Here is a 12,017-nt window from a genome sequence, read left to right on the forward strand (position 1 = left end):
TGATATAGAATAATAAATAAATAGAAACATTGCAATGATATAGAATAATTAATAGAAACATTGCAATGATATAGAATAATTAATAAATAGAAACATTGCGATGATGCAGAATAATTAGTTACAAATTGACGGGGCTCAGAATTGATCTTTGAGACCCCGCCCCCTACGTGTTGACCAATGGCAGCTGGGAGTCGGGAACCGCTCCGTAACCAATGGGAGCGGTGTTTTAGGATCCGCCCCCTCCGTATTGGCCATTGGGAGCAGGGCTATGGGATCCGCCCCCTCCACAGTAACCAATGGAAAACCCTCAGTTGGGTGGGGCTAGCGCGGATCGGACCCACCTACAGGATATGCAAATAAGCCGCGGGGTTAAAGGGCGCGGTGAGCGCGAGGCGCCTCCTTTCCGCGCGGAGTCCCAGTCGGGAGCGAGAGAAACCGGAGCAGAAACTCGGAGAGCCGGAGCAAGAGAGCCAGCCTCACCCTGAGTAAAATCCCGCTCCGAGCCGCCGCAATGTCGGAGAAATTACCCTATAAAGTCGGTAAGTAGAGAGAGAGAGACTGGGATAGAGAGAGAGAGAGAGACTGGGATGGAGAGAGAGAGAGACTGGGATAGAGAGAGAGAGAGAGAGACTGGGATAGAGAGAGAGAGAGACTGGGATAGAGAGAGAGAGAGACTGGGATAGAGAGAGAGAGAGAGACTGGGATAGAGAGAGAGAGAGAGACTGGGATAGAGAGAGAGAGAGAGACTGGGACAGAGAGAGAGAGAGACTGGGATAGAGAGAGAGAGAGAGAGACTGGGATAGAGAGAGAGAGAGAGAGACTGGGATAGAGAGAGAGAGACTGGGATAGAGAGAGAGAGAGAGACTGGGACAGAGAGAGAGAGAGAGACTGGGATAGAGAGAGAGACTGGGATAGAGAGAGAGAGAGACTGGGATAGAGAGAGAGACTGGGATAGAGAGAGAGACTGGGATAGAGAGAGAGAGAGAGACTGGGACAGAGAGAGAGAGAGAGAGACTGGGATAGAGAGAGAGACTGGGATAGAGAGAGAGACTGGGATAGAGAGAGAGACTGGGATAGAGAGAGAGACTGGGATAGAGAGAGAGACTGGGATAGGGATAGAGAGAGAGACTGGGATAGGGATAGAGAGAGAGACTGGGATAGAGAGAGAGAGAGAGACTGGGATAGAGAGAGAGAGAGAGACTGGGATAGAGAGAGAGAGAGACTGGGATAGAGAGAGAGAGAGACTGGGATAGAGAGAGAGAGAGACTGGGATAGAGAGAGAGACTGGGATAGAGAGAGAGACTGGGATAGAGAGAGAGACTGGGATAGAGAGAGAGACTGGGATAGAGAGAGAGACTGGGATAGAGAGAGAGACTGGGATAGAGAGAGAGACTGGGATAGAGAGAGAGACTGGGATAGAGAGAGAGACTGGGATAGAGAGAGAGACTGGGATAGAGAGAGAGAGCGAGACTGGGATAGAGAGAGAGAGCGAGACTGGGATAGAGAGAGAGAGCGAGACTGGGATAGAGAGAGAGAGCGAGACTGGGATAGAGAGAGAGAGCGAGACTGGGATAGAGAGAGAGAGCGAGACTGGGATAGAGAGAGCGAGACTGGGATAGAGAGAGCGAGACTGGGATAGAGAGAGCGAGAGAGACTGGGATAGAGAGAGAGAGAGAGAGACTGGGATAGAGAGAGAGAGAGAGAGAGAGACTGGGATAGAGAGAGAGAGAGAGACTGGGATAGAGAGAGAGAGAGAGACTGGGATAGAGAGAGAGAGAGACTGGGATAGAGAGAGAGAGAGACTGGGATAGAGAGAGAGAGAGACTGGGATAGAGAGAGACTGGGATAGAGAGAGACTGGGATAGAGAGAGACTGGGATAGAGAGAGACTGGGATAGAGAGAGACTGGGATAGAGAGAGACTGGGATAGAGAGAGACTGGGATAGAGAGAGACTGGGATAGAGAGAGACTGGGATAGAGAGAGACTGGGATAGAGAGAGACTGGGATAGAGAGAGACTGGGATAGAGAGAGACTGGGATAGAGAGAGACTGGGATAGAGAGAGACTGGGATAGAGAGAGACTGGGATAGAGAGAGACTGGGATAGAGAGAGACTGGGATAGAGAGAGACTGGGATAGAGAGAGACTGGGATAGAGAGAGACTGGGATAGAGAGAGACTGGGATAGAGAGAGACTGGGATAGAGAGAGACTGGGATAGAGAGAGACTGGGATAGAGAGAGACTGGGATAGAGAGAGACTGGGATAGAGAGAGACTGGGATAGAGAGAGAGAGGGAGAGACTGGGATAGAGGGAGAGAGGGAGAGACTGGGATAGAGGGAGAGAGGGAGAGACTGGGATAGAGGGAGAGAGGGAGAGACTGGGATAGAGGGAGAGAGAGAGAGAGACTGGGATAGAGGGAGAGAGAGAGAGAGACTGGGATAGAGGGAGAGAGAGAGAGAGACTGGGATAGAGGGAGAGAGAGAGAGAGACTGGGATAGAGGGAGAGAGAGAGAGAGACTGGGATAGAGGGAGAGAGAGAGAGAGACTGGGATAGAGAGGGCCCCCTTTTTCTTTGTCCGAATGTAATTTAAGTTTGTTTACTTGGTTTGCCCTGAAAGATGCCCCCTCCCTCCCCCCGGCTCAGCGCTCTAACCTGCGGTATGATCACTTCTCTGTATTCGTGTAGTTGCCCCTTAGATGCCACTATCGTACCTGTTTCCACTGCCTTCCCATGCAGCCAAATATACCATCTGCACTGTTCTCCGTATCAGTGACACCTCTGAGTGGCTCCAGCTCCTGCTCTGGCTACAGCAGCTGGTGACCCCTCTGGATATGTGCTTGTCTGGGATACACAGAGTCCCCACGTGCCACATTATATATAAACTGCAAGTTTTGTTATTCAAATGTTTTTTTTGGACTTCAGTGGATAGTTTGTGTAGCTATTGCTGTCCATCAGGTTACAACTGGGAACTGCGATTCCTTTGTGACTGAGGAATGAGTTGTTTCTCAGTTAGGAATGCGCAGGTTACATCTCATGTTGCAATTGAGCATGGTTTTACTTGATTCTTTCAGTTTTAAAGTTTTCGGTATTTCAGAATTCTGATTGTGATACTGAGGCATTAAACATTGTTATTGCTTCATTTTTTACTTCCCAAAATGTCACTGGCTTTGTAATTTTGTAACTGAAGTTGCATCACTTCCACAGCTCAGCAGTATTTGTTTGCGATAACGATGTTGTTGCAAAATGATTCAAGGTAGTTGGGTCAAACATGTACGTATTTGGCGAGGCTGTTTCTTCACCCCGTCATTCCTGACTGTCTGTGCTCCTCCAATATCCACCCAACCAATTCACTGATATCTCTGCTCAACCTTACCCATGTATCCTTGGTGTGTTGGTGGCTATTTGATTGAAAGCATCACGGCCAGCCCCCAACCCTACTGTTACCAATGGCAGCACAGTGGTTAGCTTTGCTGCCTCTCAGCCCCAGGAACCTGTATTTGATACCTGGCTTGGGTTACTGTCTGTGTGGAATCTTCATTTCTCCCCATGTCTGTGTGGGTTTCCTCCGGGTGCTCCGGTTTCCTCCCACAGTCCAGAAGACGTGTTGGTTAGGTGCATTGGCTACGCTATATTCCCCCTCCGTGTACCCAAACAGGTGCCAGAATGTGGCGACTAGGGGATTGCAGTGTTAATGTAAGCCTTGTGACACTAATAAACACTTCAAACTTCGGATTGACACAGACGTTGTGTTAGTTGATGCTGGATTGTAATCAGGAGAAATACTCTTTCCACCAACTCTGCACCAGTCACTGATCCCTGTTGGAAGTCAAACCTTACCCTGAAGGAATGACTGCAGTTGGAGTACAGATCCACTGATCTGTGCCTCTGGGAACATCTTATGAAGAACTGCAGTAGTTTAAGAGGGTGATGCATAATCACATTTCCAGCATTTAGTGAGGTCAAATTCATATTACCAGAAAGATCGCAAAAAGATACTGAATATTCAGATAATTTGTCCAAATATTATTCTTGGTGTAAGTCAGGACCAAGAACATAGTGATAAAAGCATAATACTGTAAAAACTCAGCAGGTTTTGAGAATCTGTAGAGAAAAGAGTTAATGTTTCGAGTCCTTGTAACTTTTCTTTAGAACTGAAGAGGGATAGAACTGTGATGGATTAGTGTGTTGGAGATGGGGTGAAGAAGGTGGGGAACCTTCTCGACCACCCTCCTCCTCCAAACCAGAATAGAAGGTCAGGGATAGGTGGAGCTAAAGGTGATTGACAGAGATATCATGGGCACAAGATGAAGGGAGTGTTAATTGTAACATTAACAACAAAGGTCAATGCTCAGTGAAAGCAAAACTAAAGAACAAGTGAAATGTGGCCCAGTGAGGGTAGGGGGATTATGCTGGGACAAACAAAACAAGGGGGTTGAGATGGAGGAGAAAGCTTGTAATCTAATGTTGTTGAACCCAGAATCGGAAGATGAGGTGCTGTTGCTTCAGTGGAATGCTGCAGGGTGAGGCTGAGAGCAAAAAGTTGTTAAAATGACAGCGACAGGAAGGTCATGATTATGGACAGAGCAAAGTTGTTCTGCAAATGGTCATCGAGTCTGCCTTTAGCCTTGTTGATTAACCAGATTCTGGTTAATTCTCTCCCGATATCTGCAAACAGAAACCTTTCTGCAGGGATTGTTTGCTGGTGACCAGGAGTGGCACTCTTGATAATTTGTCTTCCATTTCTCACCAAGATACTGGAATGCAGTGTTACTTCCTCTGTCTAGTCCTGCCAACACCAGATCACCCAGCACTAGATGCAAGAGATCTTGGTGCCCCCATTGAATTAGGTTGCAGCATGCATTTCCTGCTTGCTGGTGACATATTGGTGGTGTAGCTCTTTAGTAAATTTTGTTCAAGAGCTTGGTTAGTTCTGGAGCGTGAGCCTTCAGTAATGTTATAAGATTATTGTTAGGGTCCATAGCTTTGCAGTATGCATTAATTTCATCCATTCTTTGATATCATGTAGTGAATCAGATTTACTGAAGGCTGACATGCTGGGGACTGTGATGTCATTCACTCAGCACATCTGGCTGAAGAACATTGCAAGTATTTCATACTTGTCTTTTGATATTCTGGGAATATTTGTGAAGCCTCCTGTAATGAATTGTTTAATTATCCACTGCCATTCATGACTGGATGAGACGGGACTGCAGAGCTGATGCATTAGTTGTGGGATCATTCAAGTGGGGAGGTCTCATAGAAACATGTGAAAATTCTAGCAGGATGAGACAGGGTAGAAGCAGGAAGGATGCTCCAATGATGGGGGTGTCCAGAACTAGCATTAAAGATAAGAGGTGGACCACTTAGGACTGCTGTGCAATCTTGATAGGAGTTCTACCTTCTCCTGTTGTCATCAGACTTCTGAATGGACTTACCTTGCATTAAGTTGATCTTTCTCTGCACCCTAGCTATGATATAACACTACATTCTGCACTCTTTCCTTTCCTTCTGTATGTATGGTATGCTTTGTATAGCACACAAGAAATAATATTTTTCACTGTATACTAATACGTGTGACAATAAATCAAATCTCCAGTACTGATATTCGGCTCCATGTTTTCTCAACATTCCTTTTTGAGTAGTGGACTTACTCAAAATATTGTTCAAGGAAGCTGAATATGTTCTGTGAATTCTTTGTGCTCTGGTTTCCTCCCACATCCCAAAAAACGTGCTCTTAGGCTGATTGGTGTAACAAATTGTATCGATGTGATCGGCGCAACTTGTGGGCCGAATGGCCTGTTTGTGCTGTAGTGTTTTATGTTCTATGTTTAAATTAGTCTTCCCTCAATCTTCTCCAATAGGTGTAGACAAAGGTCATGGGTAGAGGAGAGCACTCATAATGTTAAAATAGTGGCGTGGGCCCATTGGGCCAAAGGGCCTGTTTCCCGTGCTGTGTTGTTCTTTGTTCTAATTTGGTTTTTCAATCTGCGTGAAGATTAAAGTCAACATGATTAAAGTACTGCCTTTGTTACATGCCTTTATTATTCTCTAGTCCTTATTTATTCTCTATCCTACAGTATAGTTACTGTTTAGGGGGTTTATGGACTGCTCGCACCAGTGCCATCTTTCTCTTGTTATTTCTTACCTCCACCCATTTGCATTCTGCAAATTCCGATCCAAGATAATTTCTTGCGATTGTATTTATTTCATCTCATTCTAACAAAGCTACCCACCACCCTTTCCCTCCTAACTGTTCTGTCGTGTTTCCCTGCATTTGTTTGACCTGATGCAATCAAACATCACTGGGCCCAAAGATGATATTGACTCCCAGGGCAACATCCTTATGACAATATACCATTGTGCCATCATCTCTGCTCTGTCCTGCTGGTGGCTTGAGAAGTATGAATCAGTGAGTCTGATTTTTTAAAAAATATTTTTGCGCAAACCAACTCAGGATAGCACAGACACAGGCCCTTTGGCCCAACTTGTCCATGTCGCCCTTTTTACCCAAGAAACTAGTCCCAATTGTCCATGTTTGGCATATGTCCCTCTTTACCAATCTTACCCATGTAACTGTCTAAATGCATTTTAAAAGACAAAATTGTACTCACCTCTACTACTAGCTCTGGCACCTTGTTCCAGACACTCACCACTTTCTAAAAATAAGTAATTGCACCTCTGGATGCTTTTGTATCTCCCCCATCTCACCTTAAACCTATGCCCTCTAGTTTTAGTGCCCCTACCCTTGGGAAAAGATATTGACTATCTAGCTGATCTATGCCGCTTATTATTTTATAGACCTCTATAAGATCACCCCTTAGCCTCCTACGCTCCAGGGGAAAAAGTCTGTCTATCCTGCCTCATAACTCAATCCATCAAGTCCTGGTAGCATCCTAGTAAATCTTTTCTGCACTCTTTCTAGTTTAATATTCTTTCTATAATAGGGTGACCAGGACTGTACACAGTATTCCAAGTGTGACCTTAACAATGTTTTGTACAACTTCAACAAGACATCCCAAATCCTGTATTCAGTGTTCTGACCAATAAAACCAAGCATGCTGAATGTCTTCACTTTGTGACTCCACTTTCAAGGAGCTCTGAACCTGTACCCCTAGGTCTTTGTTCTATAATTCTCCCCAGCGCCCAGCCATTACTGAGTAACTCCTGCCCTGGTTCAATCTACCAAAATGATCCTAATATGGAGGACTTTGCAGGGTCTGTATGGCTGGGTGTATTGTTGGCTTTTCTGGTGCTTAAGTTGGTGCCAGGTAGCCTATCCAATTTTTTTCTTTTATATTTTCAATAATGGGTTGTTACAACTAAGCATTTGCTGGGTTTTTCAGATGTATTTGAGGCTGGGGTCATGTAGACCAAACTGAGAGAAAAAAACAGATTTCCTTCTCTGAAGGAAATAGTGTTACACATCTAACTTTTTAATATTGGATTTGAATTACACAAGTATGTCTTTGTAGGATTTGAACCCAGCCTAGGGTGTGACCATGAGTCTCCAGATTACTAGCCCGAGGACGTTCTCATTATGTACATGCTAATTTTTATGACTCTTATTTTTCTGATTGTAGCTGACATCAGTCTGGCTGAATGGGGTCGGAAGGCCATCGAGATCGCAGAGAATGAAATGCCTGGTTTGTTAATGATGAGGAAGATGCACAAAGATGCTCAACCTCTGAAAGGTGCCCGGATTGCAGGCTGCCTCCATATGACTCTTCAAACTGCTGTGCTGATTGAAACCCTGACAGCGCTTGGGGCAGAGGTAATTTCAGCATAAACCGCATGGCCAAAAAATCTTGAGCAGCAAATGATTTCTCTCAACCAAATTCTCCATTACCTTGGAGTAAACAACTGCACCTTGCACTCCAGAAAGGGGCATGTGAGGTGCTGCATACATACCTTTGTAGTCAATTTGGAAAACCTTCAACATGTATTTTATGAATGACTTAAATGTTTTTTCAACAACAGTGAAGAAATTCAAATTTTTGTAGATCAGAATCCATGAACAATCTCTTGCCCAATGTTTGAGGAGAAACCAGTCTGAAAGGTGGCAGGGCCACTCCTACTGGGGAAGTTAGGTGTGAAAGGGAATGTGTGCTGAAACTCCTGTACAGAGGCTCAGAGGAAGTGTCCATGTTGCGGCGTGTGTAACGGTGCAAAGTAAGAGGTGGATTGGTTGTAGGGCTGGAGGATGCAAGAGATTAAAGTATTTAAACACACACTTGAGAATTTTAAACCTGAGAAGTTGGATGCATGATAGCTGATATCAGTTAGAATAGAGAAAGCAGGGACGAAGGCTGCAGTATGGGATGGAATAAGGACTGTAGAGATTTGAATGAACTGATGTGAAGGATAAAAGGCTGGCTAGGAGCTTGTTGGAGTAATCATTTGGAGATGAGGATTTCATTGGCTTGTCAGCTGAGTTAATGATGGAGACAGTCTAATGTCTTCATTATATTAGAAGTTGTGTATTTTACGCTGAAAGAAAAGACACAATGTTTCAAAGTAGCACACATAGGTTTTATTGAAAAAGGCTCTCTGCTCTGTGCGGAATACAAAACAGAATCTAAGTCAGCAGCCTCTGCAAGCATCCTAATGACGTCACCATAAAATCTTGGGCTCCATTCTGAAAACAACCCGCAATGCTTCTAAACATATAACAAATTGTCAACATTCTTTGTGACGGAGTTGAAGATCAAAGAAAAGGCCCAGGAGTATTTTGCAGGGATGCAGAAGATCTGTTGCTGAAGTTACCATGGTTACACAACAGCAAAATCCAACCAACTGAGGCTGACTGAGTTGTAGAAAGGAGCAGGGATGTTTGCATGAGTCAGGCTAGGGAAGGAGTTGATGAGTGAGTGAGGGAGGATAATGTGTCTTGTCACTTGGAATTTGGCTTTTGTGACTTTGGTGCCTTGGGAAGAGTAGAAATCTGATTGGGTACATGCAAGAAAGATGGTCACAGATCTTGGGGTTAACATTTGCAGGATGTGTGGGAAGCAAAGAGGTTGAATATGCTGCATTAAGTAGCAAGGACAAAGTGGAAGGTGTTATCAGCTAGCGAGAAAGATGGGAGGTAATCAAGTTCATCTATTCGTATGTGCATATTGCTGTTCCCCAACTCCTTCCATTCCCAAAATAGAATTGATTTCTTATCAGCACTGATAGGTTTGCCAAAGTAAATGTGAACAGATGTGATTTCACACCAGTCTCAACTCTAATTTGTGAATCTGGCAGTTAGCCAGGAGACTCCTTGTCCACAAAATTCAGCTCGGTAGCCTCAGGGAGACAGATGGCTCCTGAGCACTTTGAGCACAGTGCATGTTGAATAAGCACCAGTGTGTGGTGACTAGAAGATTTTCAGTAGCTTCATTGCAGTGTTAATGTAAGCCTACTTGTGACACTAATAAACTTTAAACTTTAGCACTGCCTGCGTAGTCCTCTTATTGTATCAGGTGGTCACCTGTTCCCTTCCTGCCTGTCAAGTCTGAGCTTGTAGTGTGACAAACTTTCTATGTGCTATCCATCTGTCATTCTTCTACATTTCAATGGGTATGGGCCCAACCTGCTAATGTTTCTGGTAAGGTGAACCCCTATTAGGGATGAATCAAAGTATTATCTCTCCTTAAGCAAAGAGTCCAAAGCTGTGCACGATATTCTCAGTGCAACCTCACCAATGCCTTGTATGGCTGGTTCAAGAACTTCTTTCCTCCTTTTACACTTTATATCTCTCGGAATAAAGACCACCATTGTGTTTGCCTTTGTACTCCACCTGCCAAATTTTATGTCTGTTCACTTGGTGTGCATCTCCTTGTAACTTACTTTCCTACATTTTTGTATCAACAAATATGGCTGCAATACGTACAGTGTCCCTTCATCCAAGTCATTAATAGTTCATAAATAATTAAGGCCCCGGTACTGATCTCTGTAATACTCCACTATTTACAGGTGGCAAATCTGAAAATGATTTATTTACCCTGATTGGTTATTGTTAATTACAGTCCAACTGATTTATTTGATAGCACACTCACTAGCTTTTGGGGTTAGTCCCTTCGTCATTCACTTGATGAAGGGACTAACCCCGAAAGCTAGTGAGTGTACTATCAAATAAATCGGTTGGACTTAAACCTGGTGTTGTCAGACTTTTTACTGCATTTACCCCAGTCCAACGCCGGCATATCCACATCATTATTGTTAATTAGCCAACTATCTATCCATGCTAATATATTACTGCGGCACCATGCGCTCTTACCTTGTGCAGCAACCTTTTTTATGTAACATGTTGCCTTTTGAAAAATCCAAATACACTATATCTACGGGTTTCCCTGTATCCAGCCTGTTTGTTCCATCCTCAAAGACTCCTAATAAATTTGTCAAACACAAGTTTCCTTTTACAAAACCTGATTATATTATGATTTGTTAAATGTCCCTGTCACTGTCGCCTCAATGGGTTGTATAATTTTCCCATTGGCATATTAAACTGGCCTGTGGTTTTCTGATTATTGTTTCTCTTGACTGGAAATGGGAACATAACATAAGAAATAGGAGCAGGAGTAGGCCATCTAGCCCCTCAAGCCTGCCCCGCCATTCAATAAGATCATGGCTGATCTGAAGTGGCTCAGTTCCACTTTCCCGCTTTCTCCCCATAACCCTTAATCCCCTTGCCTACCAAAAACCTATCTACCTGTGTCTTAAATATATTTAACGAGGTAGCCTCCACTTCAACGGGCAGAGAATTCCAGAGATTCACCACCCTTTGAGTGAAGAAGTTCCTCCTTGACTCTGTTCTAAACTGCTCCCCCCCCCCCCCCCACCCTTATCTTGAGGCTGTGCCCTCTAGTCCTGTTGTCCTTTCTGAGCAGGAAGAATCTCTCTACCTCTACCCTATCCATCCCCTTCATCATCTTATAAGTCTCTATAAGATCCCCCCCCCCCCCCATCCTTCTAAATTCCAACGAGTATAAGCCCAGTCTATTCAGCCTCTCTTCATAGTTCAACCTCTCATCTCTGGTATCAGCCTAGTGAACCTCCTCTGCACTCCCTCCAAGGCCAAAATATCCTTGCGCAAGTGCGGTGACCAAAACTGCACACACTACTTCAGGTGCGGCCTCACCAGTGTCCTGTACAGTTGCAGCAAGACCTCCCTGCTTTTATATTCAATCCCCCTTGCTATGAAGGCCAGCATCCCATTTGCCTTCCTGATCAACTATTTCTTCACTTCCTAGTTACTTCTGTCTAGACAATCTTTAACTTTGAATACAAATTTTCTTTTGACCGTGTCTCCTCTAAGTAGAGCAGCCTTTCCAATCTATTCCCATAGCTGAAGTTCTCGTTCTATATTTTGGAGTTCGGCAGAATGAGAGAAGATTGGATTTTAAATATACAAAATGCTAAAGGGTTTTTCCAGGGTGTAGTCAGGTTATTTTTACTAGTAAAGGATTTTAAAACATGGGAAAGGGGTGATCATTTTGGATAAAAATAAATTATTTCACTCAAAGGGTATTGAATCTTTGGAATTCTGTTCCAGAGGAGTAACGCTAACCCATCAGTTATAACATTTAAGGCTGGCATAAACAATGATTTGATCTGTCAGGAAACAGAAGGACATGTGGAGTGGGTGGGAAGGTGGAGTTGAAACCCAGGGTCAGCCTTGATCATACTGGAGCACACATGGACTGTATGGTCGGTATGCTCCTATTTCTTGTGTTCTTGTATCTCCATATATATCCTTGCAATACTTGCTGCAGTGTTACTAGTGCTTTGACAACTTGAGTGCTGCCCAGAATTGGACACAATACTCCACTTGAGACTTAGCCACTGTCACAGCGGTTCATCACAACTTCCTGGCTTTTGTCTGGATACATACATCATTTAACATATTCTTAACCAGCCCTGTCATCTTCCCATGGTACCTGCACATATATCCCCAGGCATGTTCTTGAACGTTTGAGGACAAATTACGTAAAACAATTTTGTCATTGGAATGCATAAGCATAATTTTAAATAGA

At 44.1% G+C, this 12,017-nt stretch overlaps 1 protein-coding gene across 1 annotated transcript in view; it reads left to right on the plus strand.

Annotated features, from left to right (window-relative positions):
• Window positions 1–432: 432 nt before the first annotated feature.
• Window positions 433–12,017, plus strand: part of ahcy (adenosylhomocysteinase) — a 44,293-nt gene continuing 32,708 nt past the window's right edge. The window contains exons 1-2 of the mRNA XM_080204534.1: window positions 433–539; window positions 7,581–7,771. Coding sequence (XP_080060660.1) covers window positions 512–539; window positions 7,581–7,771 — 219 coding nt within the window. The 5' untranslated portion in view covers window positions 433–511. The remainder of the gene's footprint in view (window positions 540–7,580; window positions 7,772–12,017) is intronic.

The sequence above is a fragment of the Carcharhinus amblyrhynchos genome, chromosome 16 (assembly GCF_965287045.1).
Source record: "Carcharhinus amblyrhynchos chromosome 16, sCarAmb.v2.hapA, whole genome shotgun sequence".
NCBI classification, from domain to species: Eukaryota; Metazoa; Chordata; class Chondrichthyes; order Carcharhiniformes; family Carcharhinidae; genus Carcharhinus; species Carcharhinus amblyrhynchos.